The sequence below is a fragment of the Bombina bombina genome, chromosome 6 (assembly GCF_027579735.1).
Source record: "Bombina bombina isolate aBomBom1 chromosome 6, aBomBom1.pri, whole genome shotgun sequence".
Classification (NCBI taxonomy): Eukaryota; Metazoa; Chordata; class Amphibia; order Anura; family Bombinatoridae; genus Bombina; species Bombina bombina.
Genome location: NC_069504.1, coordinates 862,063,304 through 862,087,610, shown reverse-complemented (window position 1 = coordinate 862,087,610; position 24,307 = coordinate 862,063,304). Strand labels below are relative to the sequence as shown.

Sequence of the window (24,307 nt, the reverse complement as noted above, 5' to 3'; positions counted from 1 at the left end):
CATTTATCTTTCTTTTCTCACCATACAGAGCGTGATGAAGAGATTAAGAAGATCCAGGCTCAGATCAGTAGTGGAATGTCCACAAATGCTGCCCATGTGCAGGCTTCACTAAAGACCTGGGATTCATACAAAGAGCTCTGGGAAATTAACAAGGACGCCTTCATTCGCCGTTACCGACAACTCGCACCCCCTGTTTCTTCTTTTGATTCAGACATAGCTAGGTAAGACATTGTGTTTATTTTGGCATTGTTTTCCTACCATAGTATATACATCCTGTAAAATAGAATCTTATTAATAAAGAGAAAAGATGTTCATAGTGTGTGGGTAGATGGGAGGTAAACATATGGACAAGTAAATTAATAGATTATAAGATGTTTGTTCAGGTGCCTGCAAGCTAGTGGGTAACAAATGGAGTAGATTCAACAACTCCCTTTCCATTGTCTAAAGTTTCTAGGTTACTCTAGGGAACCTGTTCATTAAAGTGACAGTAAAGTCATAATTAGACATTCATGATTTAGACAGATCATGCAATTTTAAACAACGTTCCAATTTATTTCTATTATTTATTTTGCTTCCTTCTCTTGTTATCCTTTGCTGAAAGGTTTATCTAGAAAAGCTCATGAGCAGCAAAGAACCTAGATTCTAGTTGCTGATTGGTAGCTGCATATATATACTGATTGTCATTGGCTCAGCCATGTGTTCAGGTAGAAACCAGTAGTTCATTGCTGCTCCTTCATCATATGATACCATGAGAATTAAGCATATTTGATAATATAAGTAAACTGGAAAGTTGTTTAAAATTGTATGTTCTACCTAAATCATGAAAGAAAAATTGTGGGTTTCATGTCCCTTTAAAGCTCATCTTCTTTAAAGGATCCATAGAATACATTGGAAGAGAAGAGAAAACAGAGACTGGAGAGGACAATAGTCAATCTACCCAATTGTCTTACACAAAGAAAGTTTACTCCCCCTCGGTACCAAACAGTAGGTTTTCTTGTCCCATCTCTAACAAGTATTTTCTTCATTCTATAGGTACAGTGAGCTTGCCAACAATGTTCAGAAGGAAGAAACACTGGTAAATATCCAGTTTGTGTTGCTAGATTGCAGCAACCTGAAATATTCTCTGGTGCAGTATTGTCATGAGTGGCAGAAAAGGTTCACTGATCTTCTGAGCAACATGGCAACTGGGAAACTGATGGAACTACAAGCGTACATGAAAGATAATGGAGAGAGGTGAGACATCCCTCAGCTTATTAAAAAGGGCAGTAAAGCTACAGAGATTCCTTTAGATAATAGGAAGATGAAATCCTACAGAGGGAAAGATTCCTTCAAAAACACATACACCTTAAAAACCAATTAGATGAGACGTTATTTATGAGAGATAAATGATGTACAAATGTACAGTCATAATTCTGATATTCCCCAAAAAAATAAATTTACTGCCATGTAGCCTTCATCTTATGTAAGTCGCTATAATCGAGTCAATAGGAAAATATAGTTTCTCATAGCGACTTCATTTGACTAAAGGGATCATACTTGCACCATTGTAATGTTGAGATTTCTTTCTATGTGCAACTCACTAAACAATATTAGCACCTGATGGTTTGTTGCTGTGACCATCTGCCAGGGAGTGTTTGACCCCAGTCACCACGACAATGTTTTCTATATTACTTTTGTACCTTTTTTTATAGCCTTTAAACCCTAACCACAACCTACCTCACACTTAACATTAACTGCCACTTAACTGATTTCCCTAGTGCACTTCAGCCCTAACCTCGCAGATAAAATCCCCCCCTAGCATAACTTATCCTAAAAATGATTTCCCTCATTGCAATTACTCCTAATGGCTGAATTAATTCCCATAGCAATTGTAACTCTAATATAACCTCCCTTGCCACGGTTATCCCTTATTGTAAAACTGATCTGAAATCTGAAATCTAAACCCAACAGCAAATCCTCCTTAACTCACCCCCCCCCCCCGCTAAATCTAAACCCAACAGCAAATCTTCCTTAACTCTAGTCCCCACTAAATCTAAACCCAACAGCAAATTCTCAATAACTCTAGTCCCCACTAAATCTAAACCCAACAGCAAATCCTCCTTAACTCACCACCCCTGCTAAATCTAAACCCAACAGCAAATCTTCCTTAACTCTAGTCCCCACTAAATCTAAACCCAACAGCAAATCCTCCTTAACTCTAGCCCCCCTGCTAAATCTAAACCCAACAGCAAATCCTCCTTAACTCACCCCCCTGCTAAATCTAAACCCAACAGCAAATCTTCCTTAACTCTAGTCCCCACTAAATCTAAACCCAACAGCAAATTCTCCTTAACTCTAGTCCCCACTAAATCTAAACCCAACAGCAAATCCTCCTTAACTCTAGTCCCCACTAAATCTAAACCCAACAGCAAATTCTCCTTAACTCTAGTCCCCACTTAATCTAAACCCAACAGCAAATTCTCCTTAACTCTAGTCCCCACTAAATCTAAACCCAACAGCAAATTCTCCTTAACTCTAGTCCCCACTAAATCTAAACCCAACAGCAAATCCTCCTTAACTCTAGCCCCCCACTAAATCTAAACCCAACAGCAAATCCTCCTTAACTCAACCACCCTGCTAAATCTAAACCCAACAGCAAATCCTCCTTAACTCTAGTCCCCACTTAATCTAAACCCTCACATGAACCTCCTAAAATGTACTATCCCACTGATCCCTTCTACACATCATATAATTCCCCCCAACACCTAAGCCTAAATTACAAAATAAGCCTCATCATACAAAAAGTAATATTACCATTCTTGGCAACCATAGTGGGTTTTTCAGCTTCCTTTGCCAATAGCAATGGTTTTTCTTCTACTTGGCCCTAGCAATGTGCCTGTTTGTTGCAATGGGTTCCTCCTCTGTCAATAGAAATTGTAACATTGATAAGTTATTTAGTCAAGATTGTGGATGGATGAGCCATCAATAATTGAGCCACTCAATGTTCTTTAACCTGATTAATTTCTTTAACACAATTTAGCCACAAATGTGAGTGGGCTTAGTTTATACAGTTAGCTTTCTATTAATAATCCTGTTATAAAAATATTCATATGGTATTTTTTCATTGTTTTCCTCTTTTTTTATCCTCTACCACTTTTTTCCTTTTTTAGCCCATCCTTTTTTCTTTTTTTTTAAACAACCCGTCATTAATCTTATTTCTTTATTCTCTCTTGTGTGTTCCTTTTCACCTTCATGTCACAGAGTGCAGCATCCCCCATTGACACTGGAGGAACTGGCTCAGAGTTTAAAGCTCTATGACACACTTCAAAGTGAACTTTCCAGAGTTGAGAGCCAGATCCACCCCATTCATGACCAGTTTGCCATTCTGGAGAAGTATGAGGTTGCTGTAGAAGAAGAAGTAAGTGATGCTAGCTACCAAGTATACTATGCTGTATAATTACCCAATTACTGTTCTTTGTAAATAGATCACTGCCCTCAATTAATTTAGTTTACTGATTAAAATGCCTTACACCTTGGTATTATTTATTAAATTTGTGCTTCAAAGGAAAAGGTACATATTATATAATGTGTTTGACTAAGCTTAACAAATTAGCTTATATATGGGCAGTGCAATTATCTCACAATAAGGAGTGACTATTATAAGCAAACCACAAAAGTAAAAAACAAAAAAATATGAGAAATTAAAAATAAAGTCCAAAACTGTAACAGGTCACCATATGAAGTCAAAACTAGAAGAAAAGTGCTGGACTGGGCTTTTACTGGATGTGGCAAGTAATACAGTTGTAAACTGAGCAATTCCCAATACTGTGTGACCCGCTATGTGGGTGGTTGATGAAGTTTACACTAACTCCCAATAATGAACCGCTACTATGTAGCTTAACTGTTGTTGTAGTCCCGCAAACATGTATTAGTAACAATGTTACCTATATGGGGGTAGTGCTGAAGTCAGCTAAACTCACTCAGTCTTGCTGTAGTAATCGCAGTCTCTGTTCCGTTGTAAACAATCAGTTGTCCTGCAGTGCGTGCGTCCCATCAAGATCACTCAATCTTCGAATATGTGGAGACAAGGAAGAGCGGGTATTACAGCTCACTATCGCGGCTCCTCCATACCTTCCGGCATGAACGCCGAGTCCCCACTCTGATCACGTGATGTCTGCAGACGTCAGTCTTGCACTCCTCTAATACCTGGGCCTCAAGATGAGGGGCGGAAATGGTAGGACAGTCAACTGTAGACGGAACCTGCAGGTAGGAAATAGCACCACAAAAAGGTTAAGGAGCTGCTCCAAACCAGGCTAATAAATCCAAACCAAAAAGATGAGAGGAACAACTTTAGCGTTAAAAAGTCAATACTTTATTCCAATGAATTAAGAGATAATACACTCCATATACTCCATGGATGGTCAAAAAGGAATCATGATACAAGAGATAATACAGTATACGCGTTTCGGCTTTAGCCATACTTACTTCTGATAAAGAAGTGCACAGAAGTGCAAAACTCTCATTGGATTAGACCGTTACTGGTCCAACCAATGCCCTTGTATCCCTGGTTGCTAAGATATATTCTAAGCAATCGTGAACATATATTACAATAGTCACAAAAAGAATTTACATGTATAGATACAATGAAACATTAAATCTTCTACGACTCCTATTACAGCGGACAAAAACAACAATCGGGACTGGCTAAGAATTAAAACATCTAAGCAGTCTCCGCAATGTATTGCTTACATGTTATGAAACAAGTTATAGATCATATAGATATACACGTTTGTATGTAGAATGTGATGAAGTCTTCTTAGCAGACGTCATTAGGGGTCGCACTGGTTGCTACTCACATACCGACAAACACCAAACTAATGGTGTATATGACTAACAGTCCCTCGTTAGTGGGCAGGACAAACATTTACGTATGTATTTAATCGACATGTACATGATCGCTCGTACAGCAAACAAGATTTGCAGGAAATACAAGGAAAAAGAATTCATGTTTGATACATCTGGAAATGGCATTTGACAATCATCATTTTCGTGATTCTAAGATGCTGAAATGTTATCTTCTTAAACTGGATTTTGATCAGCAATTGCGTATTTGTGATTGGGATTCTAACCACTTTATATTCCATCTTGTTTACTAAGAGCTTTTTCACAGGTTTTTACAGAAAACAGAAGACAAAAACATCATGTTTTTTTAAAAAAAAAAAGATTTACAGTATGTACAACCTTGCATCACCATCTTCTTGCAGTAGAAGATATTCGGCAAATGCAAACTTTGTTCTGTACTGTGAGGTTTGGAACTTTTGCCAATATTTTAAAACTCATCACTTAGAAGTTTTACAATTTACAGCATGAGATCTGTTAAAATTAATTTTATGGAAGTTCATTTCCAGCAGGGGAAATCATTTAAAATACTAAGAGTTAAATAAAAACGTATTGATCAAACATGCCCAGTATACCTATCATGCCCATATACAAATGGCATTTAGATTGTTTAACACTTATCATAAACATCAATCCATCAAATTGCAAAACACACACGCACTATTAATACCATTAACCCACTTTGGATTTCAGTGATGGGCTCCCATTATGGGTAGTTCACGCACGTTTAGTTGTTGGGAAAATAGATATTAAATCTTTTGCAAGTTAAAAATCTTGGCTGTTTTCGAATTGGAAAGATTGTGATCACTTTAACAGAAAAAAAAATCTTCCATTATCAGAAAGACTGGATTCAGCCTTAAAATACTGTCATAGAGTATTAGCCATATACACACTCCTGAGCTTCAATTAGCCTGAGCAGATTTTACTCTTCAACAAAGGATACCAAAAGAGAAAAAAGCTAATTTCATAATTGAAGTAAAGTGAGAAGTTGTTTAAAATGACATGCTGTATCTGAATCGTAAAAAATAATCACCTAGATTACAAGTTTTGCGTTAACAGGGGTGCGGTGCTAACGAGCAGTTTATGCTCACCGCTCACCTACAGACAGCGCTGGTATTACGGGTATTTACAAACCCGGCGTTAGCCGCAGAAGAGTTAGCGAAGAGCAACATTTAGCTCCACATCTCACCTCAATACCAGCGCTGCTTACGGAAGCGGTGAGCTGGCTAAACGTGCTCGTGCACGATTTCCCCATAGAAATCAATGGGGGAGAGCCGGCTGAAAAAACACCTGCAAAAAAGCAGCGTAAAGCTCCTAACGCAGCCTCATTGATTCCTATGGGGAAATACTTTTTATGTCTACACCTAACACCCTAACATGAAACCCGAGTCTAAACACCTCTAATCTTACACTTATTAACCCCTAATCTGCCGCCCCCGACATCGCCACAATCTACATTATATTATTAACCCCTAATATGCCGCTCCGGACACCGCCGCCACCTACATTATATGTATTAACCCCTAATCTGCTGCCCCCAACATCGCCGAACCCTACATTTTATTTATTAACCACCTACCTACACTTCTTAACCCCTAATCTGCCGCCCCCAACGTCGCCGCCACTATATTAAAGTTCTTAACCCCTAAACCTAAGTCTAAACCTAACCCCCACTAACTTAAATATAATTTAAATAAATCTAAATAAAATTACTACAATTAACTAAATTATTCCTATTTAAAACTAAATACCTATAAAATAAACCCTAAGATAGCTACAATATAACTAATAGTTACATTGTAGCTAGCTTAGGATTTATTTTTATTTTACAGGCAACTTTGTATTTATTTTAACTAGGTAGAATAGTTATTAAATAGTTATTAACTATTTAATAGCTACCTAGTTAAAATAAAGACAAATTTTTTATGTCTACACCTAACACCCTAACATGAAACCCGAGTCTAAACACCTCTAATCTTACACTTATTAACCCCTAATCTGCCGCCCCCGACATCGCCACAATCTACATTATATTATTAACCCCTAATATGCCGCTCCGGACACCGCCGCCACCTACATTATATGTATTAACCCCTAATCTGCTGCCCCCAACATCGCCGAACCCTACATTTTATTTATTAACCACCTACCTACACTTCTTAACCCCTAATCTGCCGCCCCCAACGTCGCCGCCACTATATTAAAGTTCTTAACCCCTAAACCTAAGTCTAAACCTAACCCCCACTAACTTAAATATAATTTAAATAAATCTAAATAAAATTACTACAATTAACTAAATTATTCCTATTTAAAACTAAATACCTATAAAATAAACCCTAAAATAGCTACAATATAACTAATAGTTACATTGTAGCTAGTTTAGGATTTATTTTTATTTTACAGGCAACTTTGTATTTATTTTAACTAGGTAGAATAGTTATTAAATAGTTATTAACTATTTAATAGCTACCTAGTTAAAATAAAGACAAATTTACCTGTAAAATAAAACCTAACCTGCGTTACAATTACACCTAACACTACACTACAATTAAAATAATTCCCTAAATTAACTACAATTAAATAAAATTATCTAAAGTACGGAAACCCCCTCACTAAATTTACAGAAAATAATAAAATAATTTTTTTAAACTAATTACACCTAATCTAATCCCCCTAATAAAATAAAAAAGCCCCCCAAAATAATAAAAAGCCCTACCCTATACTAAATTACAAATAGCCCTTAAAAGGACCTTTTGTGGGGCATTGCCCCAAAGTAATCAGCTCTTTTACCTGTAAAAAAAAGTACAATACCCCCCAACTTTAAAACCCACCACCCACACACCCAACCCTACTCTAAAACCCACCCAATCCCCCCTTAATAAAACCTAACACTAACCCCTTGAAGATCACCCTACCTTGAGAAGTCTTCACCCAACCGGGCCGAAGTCCTCAACGAAGCCGGGCGAAGTGGTCCTCCAGACGGGCAGAAGTCTGCATCCAAGCCGGGAAGAAGAGGTCCTCTAGACGGGCAGAAGTCTTCATCCAGACGGCATCTTCTATCTTTATCCATCCGGCACGGAGCGGGTCCATCTTCAAGACATCCGACGCGGAGCATCCTTCCTGGCCGACGACTACCCAACGAATGAATGTTCCTTTAAGTGACGTCATCCAAGATGGCGTTCCTTTAATTCCAATTGGCTGATAGAATTCTATCACCCAATCGGAATTAAGGTAGGAAAAATCCTATTGGCTGATGCAATCAGCCAATAGGATTGAACTTCAATCCTATTGGCTGATTGGAACAGCCAATAGAATGCGAGCTCAATCCTATTGGCCTATCGGAGTTGAAGGGACACCATCTTGGATGAGATCACTTAAAGGAACATTAATTTGTCGGGTAGTCGTTGGCCAAGAAGGATGCTCCACGTCGGATGTCTTGAAGATGGACCCGCTCTTCGCTGGATAGATGAAGATAGATGATGCCGTCTGGATGAAGACTTCTGCCCGTCTGGGGACCTCTTCTTCCCGGCTTGGATGAAGACTTCTGCCCGTCTGGAGGACCACTTCGTCCTGCTTCGTTGAGGACTTCGGCCTGCTTGGGTGAAGACTTCTCAAGGTAGGGTGATCTTCAAGGGGTTAGTGTTAGGTTTTATTAAGGGGGGATTGGGTGGGTTTTAGAGTAGGGTTGGGTGTGTGGGTGGTGGTTTTTAATGTTGAGGGGGGTATTGTACATTTTTTACAGGTAAAAGAGCTGATTACTTTGGGGCAATGCCCCACAAAAGGCCCTTTTAAGGGCTCTTTGTAATTTAGTATAGAGTAGGGCTTTTTATTATTTTGGGGGGCTTTTTTATTTTATTAGGGGGATTAGATTAGGTGTAATTAGTTTAAAAAACTTGTAATTATGTTATTATTTTCTGTAATTTAGTGGGGGGGTTTCGTACTTTAGATAATTTTATTTAATTGTAGTTAATTTATTTAATTATAGTGTAGTGTTAGGTGTTATTTTAACTTAGGTTAGGTTTTATTTTACAGGTAAATTTGTCTTTATTTTAATTAGGTAGCAGGTGACGGCGATGTTAGTGATGGCAGATTAGGGGCTAATAAAATTTAACTAATGTTTGCGAGGCGGGAGTGCGGCGTTTTAGGGGTTAATATATTTATTATAGTGGCGGCGATATCCGGTTCGGCAGATTAGGGGTTAAAAATGTTATTATAGAGTTTGCGATGTGGGGGGGGCTTCGGTTTAGGGGTTAATAGGTAGTTTATGGGTGTTAGTGTACTTTTTAGCACTTTAGTTAAGAATTTTATACTACGGCGTTAGACCATAAAACTCTTAACTACTGACTTTTAAATGCGGTACCAGACTTGACAGGAGAGGGTCTACCGCTCACTTTTTGGAAGACTCGTAATACCCGTGCTATGCAAGTCCCATTGAAAAAATAGGATACACAATTGACGTAAGTGGATTTGCGTTTTTTTCGAGTCTGGCCAAAAAAGTGAGCGGTACTCCTGTACCTGAAAGACTCGTAATACCAGCGGGCGTTAAAAAGCAGCGTTGGGACCTCATACGCAAGACTCATAATCTAGCCGAATGTTTGTCTTAACGTTTCCTTTAATGCATATACCGAGAACCATCTGCATGACTAATAAAATGTACATCATAACATTAGTTTACTTTGTTTCTTTATAGTATTTATTATTTAACTCATTAAGAATTTTTATTATTCACTTACATAGATGTGACAATATATTTGTTTAGGTCATTGCCTTTTTGTTTACTTTGTTATTGTACCCTGGCAGGTTCGTCAGAGTTTGGGTACCCTGAATGGAGCGTGGGTGTCTTTCCAACAGTTGCTTATAGAGAGTGATTCCATGCTGAAGAAGTCTAAGGAGAAGTTCAAAAACAGTCTACTTCACTCTGTAGAGGAATTCAAGAAAAAGACCCGCTCCCTGCATGATGAGTTCACATTAAAAGGTTGTTTGTCATTTTGGTCTGTGAGCCTTTACATTTGTGAGACACCACATCAGTCTGAAAGGTTTGATTCAAAGTTTAGTGTCATCTAATTCTGCTATTTCTCCTCAGGTCCCTTCTCTAGCTCGGTCGGGTGTGATTCAGCCCTAGAGCAGATCAGCGTCACCCGTGAAATGATGAACATTATGAAAGAAGAAGAGAGCAACCTCCGCTCTGGCCTTGGCATGTTTAAGATTGAGCAACCTGCCTCTAAAGATCTGACTGCTGTGGAAAGGGTAGGGAAATGGTTCCAAAATAGAGGACAAGTTAGGAATTAGGACTAGGAGAAAAAATAAAGGAGAATGATAATAAGGATGACAAAAGCACATTCAAACTATTTTTTTTTCAAAATTTTAGTACACAGTAGAAATACCATATTGATCCTAGAGAAGAGCAAATTGGTTAGTTTAAATAAATATGTTTTAGAGGACTTCAGTAGGGAACATTTATCACTTAAAAAATAACAGAGGTGCCATCCATCTAAATCCATGTTAATAATCTAACTATAAATCATATCTCTAAAAACAACACATACATTTAGTTTACAAAGCCGTTAAAAGTTCTTCATGTGTGATTATTTTTTGTGCTACCGTAGACACAGAGAAATTGGCTGTTTCCCATACACAACAATTTTAGCTTATATATTTCTCACAATCAGATGCCAGACACAGAGGGGACACACAACTTACTAGACATCCAAGGATTATTTGTAATACAAATAACAAATTAAACCTTCAGAGACCATAGGGAGGGCATCATTCTATATATAAAATTATACCTTGTAATTTAATGCTTCTGTTTAAATCATAGTACAAAATGCACCAGACCCTGCTTGTTTTCCCTTGTCTGTCTTTGCATGCCATGTTTAACCACATTTCCTTCTTCTATTTCACTATTGCATATTCTCCAGTCCACTGGTTGTCCTTTACACTCTATGGGGGGTAGTTATCAACGTGTCTATTTTACCTGTCTTCGCCGGCCCAATACGCCTGCCTAAGCTCGCCTCACATCGCCGCCGTGGACCTGCAAAAATTCGCCTAAGTTATCAAAAAAAGCTGTCAAAAAGCCACGCACCAAGTACGGGGGGATGAGCAGCGGATTGTGAGAGTTATCACTCATCCGATATCGCTGCTCTTCGGCTTTTTTACAGCTTTCTTGCTAGCCTGTCACTAAACACCCACTCTAACTACACTGTTCTACCCCCTATACCGGCGCCCCCGGAGCCCCCCGCAACTCAATAAAGTTAGTAACCCCTAAACCGCCGCTCCTAGCCCCCGCCGCAACTCTTATAAATGTATTAACCCCTAAACCGCCGCTCCCGGACACCGCTGCCACCTACATTATACCTAGTAACCCCTATCCTGCCCCCCCTATACCGTCACCCTCTATAATAAAGTTATTAACCCCTATCCTGCTGATCCCGCACCTCGCCGCAACTAAATAGTTTAACCTCTAAACCGCCGCTCCCTGACCCCGCCACAACCTATATCAAATTTATTAACCCCTATCCTGCCCCCCTACATCGTCGCCACCTATAATAAATGTATTAACCCCTATCCTGCCCCCCACTACACCGCCGCCACTGTAATAAAATTATTAACCATTAAACTTAAGTCTAACCCTAGCACCCCCCTAACTTAAATATTAATTAAATAAATCTAAATAATATTTCTATTATGAACTAAATGAATCCTATTTAAAACTAAATACTTACCTTTAAAATAAACCCTAATATAGCTACAATATAAATAATAATTATATTGTAGCTATCTTAGGATTTATATTTATTTTACAGGTAACTTTGTATTTATTTTAGCTAGTTAGAATAGTTATTAAATAGTTATTAACTATTTAATAACTACCTAGCTAAAAGAAATACAAAATTACCTGTAAAACAAATCCTAACCTAAGTTACAATTAAACCTAACAATACACTATCATTAAATTAATTAAATAAATTAAATAAATTACCTACAAATAACTACAATTAAATACAATTACATAAACTAACTAAAGTACAAAAAATAAAAAAAATAAGTTACAAACATTTTAAAAATATTACAACAATTTTAAGCTACTTACACCTAATCTAAGCCCCCTAATAAAATAACAAACCCCCCCAAAATAAAACAAATGCCCTACCCTATTCTAAATTAAAAAAGTTCAAAGCTCTTTTACCTTACCAGCCCTTAAAAGGGCCATTTGTGGGGCATGCCCCAAAGAATTCAGCTCTTTTGCCTGTAAAAGAAAAATACAACCCCCACCAACATTAAAACCCACCACCCACATACCCCTAATCTAACCCAAACCCCCCCTTAAAATAACCTAACACTAATTCCCTGAAGATCATCCTAACTTGAGTCGTCTTCACTCAGCCGAGCAGCGATGGAACCGAAGAGGAGACGTGGAGCGGCAGAAGTTATCCTCCAAGCGGCGCTGAAGAAATCTTCCATCCGATGAAGTGATCCTCCAAGCGGCGCTGAAGAAGTCTTCCATCAAGGCGATGTCATCTTCCAAGAGGCGCTGAAGAAGTCTTCTATCCGGGCGATGTCATCTTCCAAGCGGGGTCTTCAATCTTCATCCCGCCGACGCGGAACATCCTTCTTTCCTGACGGACTACCGACGAATGAAGGCTCCTTTAAGGGACGTCATCCAAGATGGCGTCCCTTCAATTCCGATTGGCTGATAGGATTCTATCAGCCAATCGGAATTAAGGTAGGAAAAATCTGATTGGCTGATTGAATCAGCCAATCAGATTCAAGTTCAATCCGATTGGCTGATCCAATCAGCCAATCAGATTGAGCTTGCATTCTATTGGCTGATCGGAACATCCCATCTTGGATGACATCCCTTAAAGGAGCTTTCATTCGTCGGTAGTCCGTCGGGAAAGAAGGATGTTCCGCGTTGGCGGGATGAAGATTGAAGACCCCGCTTGGAAGATAACATCGCCCGGATAGAAGACTTCTTCAGCGCCTCTTGGAAGATGACATCGCCCGGATGGAAGACTTCTTCAGCGCCACTTGGAGGATCAATTCATCGGATGGAAGATTTCTTCAGCGCCGCTTGGAGGATAACTTCTGCCGCTCCGGGTCTCCTCTTCGGTTCCATCGCTGCTCGGCTGAGTGAAGACGACTCAAGATAGGATGATCTTCAGGGGATTAGTGTAAGGTTATTTTAAGGGGGGTTTGGGTTAGATTAGGGGTATGTGGGTGGTGGGTTTTAATGTTGGGGGGGTTGTATTTTTCTTTTACAGGCAAAAGAGCTGAATTCTTTGGGGCATGCCCCACAAATGGCCCTTTTAAGGGCTGGTAAGGTAAAAGAGCTTTGAACTTTTTTAATTTAGGGGGGGGGGTTGTTATTTTATTAGGGGGCTTAGATTAGGTGTAAGTAGCTTAAAATTGTTGTAATATTTTTTAAATGTTTGTAACCTATTTTTTTTATTTTTTGTAACTTAGCTTTTTTTTTTGTACTTTAGTTAGTTTATGTAATTGTATTTAATTGTAGTTATTTGTAGTTAATTTGTTTAATTTATTTAATGATAGTGTAGTGTTAGGTTTAATTATAACTTAGGTTAGGATTTATTTTACAGGTAATTTTTTATTTCTTTTAGCTAGGTAGTTATTAAATAGTTAATAACTTTTTAATAACTATTCTAACTAGCTAAAATAAATACAAAGTTACCTGTAAAATAAATATAATTCCTAAAATAGCTACAATGTAATTATTAATTACATTGTAGCTATCTTAGGGTTTATTTTACAGGTAAGTATTTAGTTTTAAATAGGAATAATTTATTTAAGTATAGTGTAGTGTTAGGTGTAATTGTAACTTAGGTTAGTTTTTATTTTACAGGTAAATTTCTCTTTATTTTCGCTAGGTAAGCTATTAAATAGTTAATAACTATTTAATAGCTATTGTACCTAGTTAAAATAAATTGAAAGATGCCTGTAAAATAAAAATAAATTCTAAGATAGCTACAATGTAAATATTATTTATATTGTAGCTATATTAGGGTTTATTTTAAAGGTAAGTATTTAGTTTTAAATAGGATTAATTTAGTTCATAATAGAAATATTATTTAGATTTATTTAATTAATATTTAAGTTAGGGGGTGTTAGGGTTAGTGTTAGACTTAGGTTTAGGGGTTAATAAAGTTATTACAGTGGCGGCGGTGTAGTAGGGGGCAGGATAGGGGTTAATAAATGTATTATAGGTGGCAACGGTGTAGGGGGGGGCAGATTAGGGGTTAATAAATTTAATATAGGTTGCGGCAGGGTCCGGGAGCGGCGGTTTAGGGGTTAATACATATATTATAGTTGCGGTGGGCTCCGGGAGCGGCGGTTTAGGGGTTAATACATTTATTATAGTTGCGGTGGGCTCCGGGAGCGGCGGTTTAGGGGTTAATACATTTATTATAGTTGCGGTGGGCTCCGGGAGCGGCGGTTTAGGGGTTAATACATATATTATAGTTGCGGTGGGCTCCGGGAGCGGTGGTTTAGGGGTTAATACATATATTATAGTTGCGGTGGGCTCCGGGAGCGGCGGTTTAGGGGTTAATATGTATAGAGTAGCTTGCGGTGGGCTCCGGGAGCGGCGGTTTAGGGGGTAATACATTTATTTAGTTGCGGCGGTGTAGGGGGGGGCAGATTAGGGGTGTTTAGACTCGGGGTACATGTTAGGGTGTTAGGTGCAGACATCTCCCATAGGAATCAATGGGATGTCTGGCAGCAGCGAACTTGTACTTTCGCTATGGTCAGACTCCCATTGATTCCTATGGGATCCGCCGCCTCCAGGGTGGCGGTTTGAAAACCAGGTACGCTGGGCCGGAAAGTGCCGAGCGTACCTGCTAGTTTTTTGGTAACTAGCAAAAGTAGTCAGATTGTGCCGCACAATCTTTTATGGGTACTTTCCCTGCAAGCAAGGATTGGGGCTCAAGCTGTGTCCATGTCAATCTCTTTAGCAAGAGTAATGGTGGTTTTAGCAGTTAGAAGACGGCGAGGTGGTCTTTGCCTAAATTCTAACATTATTGCTACCCCTTCTACAGAAAGCCAGAGTTGGTTACTCTGTTCTTTCTTTTCTACAGGTCCCTGGTAGTAGTGGAGGAATCTGCCATACCTTAGAAGCCAATGACGGTACCTTTAAGTGACGTCATCCAAGATGGCATCCCTTCAATTCCGATTGGCTGATAGAATTCTATCATCCAATCGGAATTAAGGTAGAAAAAATCCTATTGGCTGATCCAATCAGCCAATAGGATTGAGCTCGCATTCTATTGGCTGATTGGAACAGCCAATAGAATGTGAGCTCAATCCTATTGGCTGATTGGATCAGCCAATAGGATTTTTTCTACCTTAATTCCGATTGGCTGATAGAATTCTATTAGCCAATCTGAACTGAAGGGACGCCATCTTGGATGACGTCACTTAAAGGTACCGTCATTTAGTGTTAGTCGTTGGAAAGAAGAGGATGCTCCGAGTCGGATGTCTTGAAGATGGACCCGCTCCGGATGGATGAAGATAGAAGATGCCGCCTGGATGAAGACTTCTGCCCGTCTGGAGGACCTCTTCTGCCCGGATAGGATGAAGACTTCTGCCCGTCTGGAGGACCACTTCTGCCCGGTTGGGTGAAGACGTCTCAAGGTAGGGTGATCTTCAAGGGGTTAGTGTTAGGTTTTTTTAAGGGGGGATTGGGTGGGTTTTAGAGTAGGGTTGGGTGTGTGGGTGGTGGGTTTTAATGTTGGGGGGGGGGTATTGTATTTTTTTTTCCAGGTAAAAGAGCTGATTACCTGATTACTTTGGGGCAATGCCCCACAAAAAGCCCTTTTAAGGGCTATTTGTAATTTAGTATAGGGTAGGGATTTTTATTATTTTGGGGGGCTTTTTTTATTTTATTAGGGGGATTAGATTAGGTGTAATTAGCTTAAAAAATTGTAATTATTTTATTATTTTCTGTAATTTAGTGGGTTTTTTTTTCTGTAATTTAGATAATTGTATTTAATTGTAATTAGTTTAGGGAATTAATTTAATTATAGTGTAATGTTAGGTGTAATTGTAATTGTATCTATCTTAGGGTTTATTTTTATTTTACAGGTAAATTTGTCTTTATTTTAACTAGGTAGCTATTAAATAGTTAATAACTATTTAATAACTATTCTACCTAGTTAAAATAAATACAAAGTTGCCTGTAAAATAAAAATAAACCCTAAGATAGATACAATGTAATTATTAGTTATATTGTAGCTATTTTAGGGTTTATTTTATAGGTATTTAGTTTTAAATAGGAATAATTTATTTAATTATAGTTGTTATTTTATTTATATTTATTTAAATTATATTTAAGTTAGGGGGGTGTTAGGGTTAGACCTAGGTTTAGGGGTTGATACATTTAATATAGTTGCGGCAACGTTGGGGTGTCAGATTAGGGGTTAATAAATGTAGGAAGGTGTCAGCGATGTTAGGGATGGCAGATTAGGGGTTAATAAAATGTAACTAATGTTTGTGAGGTGGGAGTGCGGTGGTTTAGGGGTTAATATATTTATTAAGGTGGCGGAGATGTCTGGTCGGCAGATTAGGGGTTACAAATTTTATTTAAATGTTTGCGATGTGGGGGGGGCTCGGTTTAGGGGTTAATAGGTAATTTATGGGTGTTAGTGTACTTGTTAGCACTTTAGTTAAGAGTTTTATGTTACGGCGTTAGCCCATAAAACTCTTAACTACTGACTTTAAAATGCGGTACGAGTCTTGACAGGAGAGGGTGTACCACTCACTTTTTCCAAGACTTGTAATACCGGCGTTAGGAAAATCCCATTGAAAATATGGGATACGCAATTTACATAAGTGGATTTGCGGTATGTTGGAGTCGCGGAAAAAAGTGAGCGGTACACCTGTACCTGCCTGACTCGTAATACCAGCCGGTGTTAAAAAGCAGCGTTGGGACCTCTCAATGCTGCTTTTTAAGGCTAACGCAAAACTCGTAATCTAGGTGTTAGCTTGCAGGAAGCATGGCATAACAGCACAATACAGTGTGTGTGTGTGTGTATATATATATATATATATATATATATATATATGCTGTATTAGGCTACAATGTGTGATTCTGTAAAATTTTGGGATGGTAGTGTGCCGCGGGATTTTTTTATGTAAAAAAGTGTGCCACGGCAAAAAAAAGGTTGAAAATCACTGCTATACGGGACTCGTGGCGCACAGTACCCAAGGTAGAAGGAGCTATTTCTACTCTAGCCAAAATAACTACTTTTCCCATTGAGGATAATTGTTCCTTCAAGAATCCTATGGATAAGAAGCTGAAAGCTAACTTGAAAAATATGTACATTCATCAGGGACTGCAGTGGCAACCTGTTGCAAGTATTGCTATGGTCACGGGGGCGGCATCTTATTGGTGTGATGCCTTGTCTGACCTGATATCTGAGGAAACTACTATAGAGAAGATCCAAGATAGGATCAAGGCTCTTCATTTGTGATGAAAACATGCAAGCGCTTAGACTGGAAGCCAAGATTTCTAGCCTTGCTGTTCTAGCTCACAGGGCCCTGTGGTTAAAATCTTGGTCGGCAGATGTGACTTCTAAGTCCAAACCTTTGTCTTTACCTTATAAGGGTAAGACTTTGTTTGGTCCAGGGGGGCTAAGATCATTTCTGAGATTACAGGTGGAAAGGGATCTTTCCTACCGCAAGACAAGAAGAATCGACCTAAGGGTCGCCAGAATTCTAATTTTCGTTCCTTTCATAACTTCCCACTAGTAATTGGAATTTGTGGACTCTCCATGCCTTAGGAGAGAAAACAAAATTTATGCTTACCTGATAAATTTCTTTCTTTTTGGGCATGGAGAGTTCACGACCCGCCCTTATTTCTTTTAAGACGGCTGTTTTTTTTATGTAAACCTCAGGCACCTCTTTACCTGTGTGTTATCATCTTTTCCATTTTCCTTTGGCTGAATGACTGGCGATTATGGGTAAGGGAAGTGACACTTAACAGCTCTGCTGGGGTACTCTTTGCCTCCTCCTGCTGGCCAGAAGTTGAATATCCAACTAGTTATTGGAATTTGTGGACTCTCCATGGCCGGAAAGAAAGAAATGTATCAGGTAAGCATAACATTTGTTTTTTCTTTATTCGCTTCTGTTTTTCATTTATGTTCTTATCTCTTTGTTTGGCGGAAGGATCTAGATTCTATCCAGCTGGTGTGGGAAGCTACCAAAGAGTGGGAGCAGCACTGGGGTCAGTGGAAGACAGGTCGTTTTCTTACTCTAGAGACCGAACTCATGGAGAACACAGCACAGGGGCTCTACAGAAGACTGGCAAAGCTAAGCCGAGAACTGAAGGTCAGTTATTACTTCTGTTTACTGATCATTTCATAAATTGCTTAGCTTTTCGGACAGCATTGACCAAGCATGGGTGAATACCATAGTCAAGTGAAAATGTGTACCAAGTGAAATTTTTTATAAAGGAGACATTAGATTTAAATTTTATACCACATAAAATGCTTAGTTACAAGTAAGAAACACATTTTGCAACGTACCCTTGATATTCATTTTGCCAGCTTTTTATGTAATTTTACTCTGAGAACTGTGCTTTTTCCCCTGCCCCTAGAGTGGCTGATGGCATCCTACAGACTTTAGAGCTCTGCAACATGTTACCCAGTGATTGCTTAATTAGTGCAGGAGCTCATTTTTTCTTGGTCACAGCAATGGAGATATTCAAGATAAACATACTCAAAAGGCTTTCGATGAGTGTGTCCCTTGTCTACAAAACAATAGTTTTAAATGCTTTTAAAAAATTTAAAATATTTAACTAGTATACAGTTGTTTTGTAGTACAGTACTTTGTTGTTTATATATTCACTATAAACATATATATGAAATTAAGGGCCATATTACGTGTGGATCGCTATTGTTTGAGTAAGGAGCATAAACGCGATCGCAAGAGTGTTCTTTATGCTCAAACCTATATTACAAGGGGCTTTCTGTTTAAATTACCGCAAATTCATTTGCGCAAACTGAGCAGCGCTGATCGAAAATGTCTACTCGTATTACAAATTGAAAGTAAATGCAATCGCACAAACGCAATTGCATTTAACTCTCAAACTTTTTACACAACCTGAGTGTTGGCGTAAATAGTTTGCCCGGAGGAAACTCTTGCACTAAGCTACACTATTACCCCTAAACCATCACAACCCCCCCCCAAACTGCCCCACTACTCAACCCCTAAACTGCCACGCCTCCACATCCAAAATGCCTCACTACTGTATTAACCCCCCACATCGCAATCTACTCCTCTACTCTATTAACCCCTAAACTGTCACAACCCCCACCACAAAATACCCATTAACATCTATCTTTTGTTTTTTAGATAGGCTATTTTTTGGGGGGTGGATGGTTACTGGTAAATTGGTGGTGTTGTTTTTTATTTTAAAACTAGCTTAATCGCTTTAGGGCAATACCCTCAACAAGATCCTTTTAAGGGCTATTTCTGTAGTTTATACAGTTTGTATACTTTTTTCTGTAATGGTAGTTTTTTATTTGTCTTTGTAATTGTAGTTATTTTCAGGTAAGGTTGGGTTTTTATTTCTAAAGGGTAGGTTAGGTTAGGTTTTTATTTTTATGGGTACTGTTAGGTTTTTTTATTTTTTACAGGTAAGGTTAGTTTTTAAAAATACAAAACAACAATGGTGCTTACCAGCAAAGCAGTTCATACAAGGCTAGCGTTGTTTCAGCATGTGCACAGTTATAATATTGCCTAAACTCCACAGCTGTAGGGTGCCCAGCGAACAGCGTCTTTGTCTCAATGCTAATCAAAACAGGAAATCAAACACAAACAGTTTGCGGCATCACCTGATCACTAGGTCCAATACAGATTTGGATACAAACTTGCAGATAATAAGTACCTTTTATTCCAAGTGTGCGGCATAAAATCACATCAGATAAAGCCCATATTCACATGAATAGGGAATTCAGGAATAGCAGCTAAACCTACACTTAACTGCTTAGTTACTGATAGGGCAGCTGTCAGCCCCAGCTTAAGCAGCACACCAGGAACCATGGAGATGCCATTTGTGGGCCCCCTACATGTTGGACCCTTGGTCCAGGTCCTATTTTCCCGGCTGATCAGTCCTCCCCTGTTTGGAGGTAACTTAGAGGGGGGCGTTGTGGCAGTTTAGGGGTTAATAGAGTAGTGGGGTATTTTGCAATGTGGGGTTGTTACAGTTCATGGGTTAATAGTGTAGTGGGGACTTTGTGGTGGGCTATGAGGGGTCTTATGGCGATTTGGGTTAGCTCGCGAGTATGGGTGTTAGTTTTTTTTTTCCATTTTTCTCTCTCCATTGAAATATATGGGAGAGTACAATAACAAACTTGCAATATTCTAACTTCTGTTCTGTACGCATGTTTGGTTAGCGCATGAGCGAAAAACATTTACCTTCAACTTTTAATATGCATGCTACCCGAAGCGCAAAGAGCAGAAGTCGTGCCGAGTTAGCATGGGAAGAAGAGTGGTAATTACCGTTCCACTTGTAATCTAGCCCTAAATTGTATGTAACAACTGTACTTGTATTAAATTATATATATTTATGTTGGTACTAATTTGATTTATGGTACTCTCCTGCAGGATAAGAACTGGGAGGTGGTAGAGACATCAAGGTTACGCATTGATCAGTTTAAAAGGACCATGCCTCTTATCTCAAATCTGAGGAATGATGCTCTGCGAGAAAGGTAGTATTGCGTTTTCAAGTAAAGTTTTCAAGTTTTCTTGTAAATATTCTGTATGGGACAAAATCTAGTTTACTGTAATTCACAACTTTGAGGAATATAGATGTTATATTAGTCATTAAATTCTATACATTGTACATGCTAGTTTTACATATTTCAATGTTACATTATACAGGCACTGGAACCAGGTAAGGCAAGAAATTCAGAAAACATTTGACCAGACGGCAGAGGACTTCACGTTAGAAAAAATTGTTGAGCTTGGGCTAGACCAATATGTGGAGAAGATCTGTGAGATATCCACTGCAGCCTCAAAAGAGCTTCTTATTGAAGAGGTAGAGACATTGTTCCAAGGAATTTGTAAAAATAAAATAATACAAAATATTTTTTTTTCTCATTAATGGGACATTAAGCACTTTGAGAATGTAAAATGCTTTATTATTCATAGTAAAGCAACTTTGCAATTTTTTCCTGTAATTTATGTCTGAAAATGTATTTTATTTTTTATTTTCCTGTAATTTATGTCTGAAAATTGGAAATAGCACATGGCAGGCTTAAACAAAAGCCTGACCTTGCCAGATATTTGTCCCTAATTTGCAATTTGTTGCCTTATTATTTCTGCTGAAGCCAAACAAGTTAAATTTTGTTAACAAAATGACAGTGGCAAGCCATGTCTTCACCAGATTCAAGTATGGACGAGTATGGGATACTTAGATATGTATCAAATACTTAGACGAGTATGGGATACTTAGAAGAGTATGGGGTACTTAGAAGAGTATGGGGTACTTAGAAGAGTATGGGGTACTTAGAAGAGTATGGGATACTTAGAAGAGTGTGGGGTACTTAGAAGAGTATGGGATGTTTAGAAGAGTATGGGATACCTAGACGAGTATGGGGTACTTAGAAGAGTATGGGATACTTAGAAGAGTATGGGATACTTAGAAGAGTATGGGATACTTAGAAGAGTATGGGATACTTAGAAGAGTATGGGATACTTAGATGAGTATGGGATACTTAGATGAGTATGGGATACTTAGATGAGTATGGGATACTTAGATGAATATTAAATACTCAAATATATGGTGTCCATCTCAAAATGTTCTTTTAGAAACTCCCTTAGAAACAAATATATTAAGTGGTCTGTCTTTTGAGTAGATTCCTTCCTCTTACCTATTACATACTATATGATTTGATATTAGGTGGGGTATCAAGGCATCAATAGCATGGCTGGACAGTAATACATCTTTTTCTCTGTAATTAATTTGCATAAGTCTTATGCAATTTTTTAATTATATTCTGGTTTATCAGATGTTCCTTTAAAGTCTTTAGTACTCTGTACTAGAATATAGATTAATGGTCTTTGAAATGTTATTTGTAAACTTTTCTCATTCAGTCCCTAGAGGTTATCACAAAAACATGGGAAGTAACCCAGTTGGACATTGTACCTTACAAGGATAAAGGCCATCATCGACTTAGGTAGGACATTTCTTACCTTTTATATATGATATATTTATGTCTGTAATGAATAATGCTATTTCTGCTATGCTCACTAAACAAGTAATTAATTTGCCCTCTTCTCTTACCAACAGAGGAACAGATGAGGTTTTTCAGGCATTAGAAGACAACCAAGTTAGTATCTCCACAAGTAAAGCTTCACCTTTTGTGAAGGCTTTTGAGCATGATGTGGACAGATGGGAACGTTGTCTATCCCACATCCTGGAGGTCATTGAAATGATTCTAAGAGTACAAAGACAGTGGCTCTACTTAGAGGTAAGTTTCAGAAAGCATTACTCCTGCTTAATCCTACAATACCTGTAGCTTGTTCGAAAACACACATGCATTCTTCCTCTAATATCTTCTGTGACTTCAACTATATAATAGACTGATGTTTTTTAAGATTAATGGTTGTATTATATCCAATATACAGAGAGCCACATCCCCTTTATTTTGGACTGGATAATGTATTTTCCTTAGCTTATATCAGTTGTTTTAGAGATTTTCTTTTAGCTTGAAAAAAAACATTGCACGTGCTGTTTTTCAGGTCTTTGCAAATCAGTATGTTTGTACCTTCTCATGCAGCTTATTGCAATGCACGTTAGCTTTGATTTTTTGTTTTTTAATGGTATATCCGCACCTTATGCCCGTGTTAGCCCTGAGATCTGCACTAGTGCTGCTGATATCAAATTAATAAAACTAGAACCTGAAGTAGTCTTTTTTATATAGCCTACATAAAACTGACCTTTTATGTACGTCTAGATGTAACTAGTTATAGCAATGCATCTTAGATGTATCAGCTCTCTTTAAAATTATACCCAAAATAAACATATTAATACAATAAAATACTACCAATAAATTCATAACCTTAGTCAAAATCAACAGCATCATAATAATGAGATCTAAATGGCTATACTGGCTGATTTTTCTGGACTATAAAAATTCCATTTTGTGATGTGTTAGGTTGTATCACTATGGGAAAAGCTTTGTTTTAAAGCACTTCTATGACCATTATGATTTTAAAAAATAAAAATTCTGTCTCCTTTTTTCATATGTTCCATATAAATCCTAAAAATATTCAGTGAAATGTATTTACTAAATTTGTGTGTGTGTATATATATATATATATAAATATATATAATACATTTTTTAGTTTATCTGTACGCTGTTATGCTTTTTTTAATTTTCACTAGGGCATTAAAGTTATTTTATGGGCTATTATTAATGTCTACCGAGGTTCAATGATAAAGATCAACTTGCAAAATTCGGCCTAGACTACATGTAGGACGGAATAAAATATTAGCATTGTTGTGCATTGACATTGTTCAACTTAAACAAACAGTGCTTCTATAATTGTGCTCAAATCAAAAGTTATATTTTATCACTCAAGCTACATTCTAGGATGCAATAGCATTTGAATGTTAGTTAGTAGTAGAGTTCGTTGCTTAGATATATATAATATGTTTTTTTATTAAAATTAAAGTTAAAAACACTGCAAATATATATACATACATATGGATACACATACAAACATAAAAGCTCATTGTGTTCATAGTAGCTGCATGAACGCCTTTTCAAATGGGCTGGGCTGTGTCACTCTCCTATCCTCATTTGGAGGTTGACTTTTTCTGCTGTCTCTTGTTTACATTGATTTTTCTATAGCCAGTCCTGTAGTGCTAACATTTTCAGTATAGATGGCGGTTTCAATAAGCAAATGTCAAAATAATGGTAAAGTTGTTGTTTGTGAACATTCTAATATACTCCAGCTGGTGAATGTCTGATTGGAACACATTAAAGTTGGAGAGATATTTTTACAGTACAGTGCCCCTTTAAAAATATGTTTCTTATTCTAAACAGAACATCTTCACGGGAGAAGATATAAGAAAACAGCTTCCGCATGAATCAGTAGAGTTTGATGCAGTTAATATGAGCTGGAAAACCATCATGGATAGACTGAACCAAGACAATAATGCTTTACGTGGAACTCATCACCCAGGTGTGTAAGGGACAAAGAGATTTCCCTAGCACATCGAAATCCAGTGGTATCATATTTATATCAAACTAGTGGTAAAGCCGTGTACACGGGCCAAAATGTTTAATGAAATAAATATACCTATCCATCCCTATCCCTCTATTCATCTATCCCTCTATTCCTCTGTTCCTGTTCATATCCCTGTGTCCCTATCCCTATCCCCCTGTCCCTATCCCCCTGT

At 38.0% G+C, this 24,307-nt stretch overlaps 1 protein-coding gene across 1 annotated transcript in view; it reads left to right on the top strand.

Moving 5' to 3' along the window:
* Positions 1 to 24,307, top strand: part of DNAH2 (dynein axonemal heavy chain 2) — a 456,831-nt gene that overhangs the window by 241,855 nt on the left and 190,669 nt on the right. The window contains exons 18-28 of the mRNA XM_053719507.1: positions 29 to 221; positions 1,033 to 1,233; positions 3,241 to 3,397; positions 9,679 to 9,853; positions 9,962 to 10,125; positions 18,061 to 18,222; positions 20,503 to 20,606; positions 20,779 to 20,935; positions 21,994 to 22,076; positions 22,190 to 22,370; positions 23,952 to 24,090. Coding sequence (XP_053575482.1) covers positions 29 to 221; positions 1,033 to 1,233; positions 3,241 to 3,397; positions 9,679 to 9,853; positions 9,962 to 10,125; positions 18,061 to 18,222; positions 20,503 to 20,606; positions 20,779 to 20,935; positions 21,994 to 22,076; positions 22,190 to 22,370; positions 23,952 to 24,090 — 1,716 coding nt within the window. The remainder of the gene's footprint in view (positions 1 to 28; positions 222 to 1,032; positions 1,234 to 3,240; positions 3,398 to 9,678; positions 9,854 to 9,961; positions 10,126 to 18,060; positions 18,223 to 20,502; positions 20,607 to 20,778; positions 20,936 to 21,993; positions 22,077 to 22,189; positions 22,371 to 23,951; positions 24,091 to 24,307) is intronic.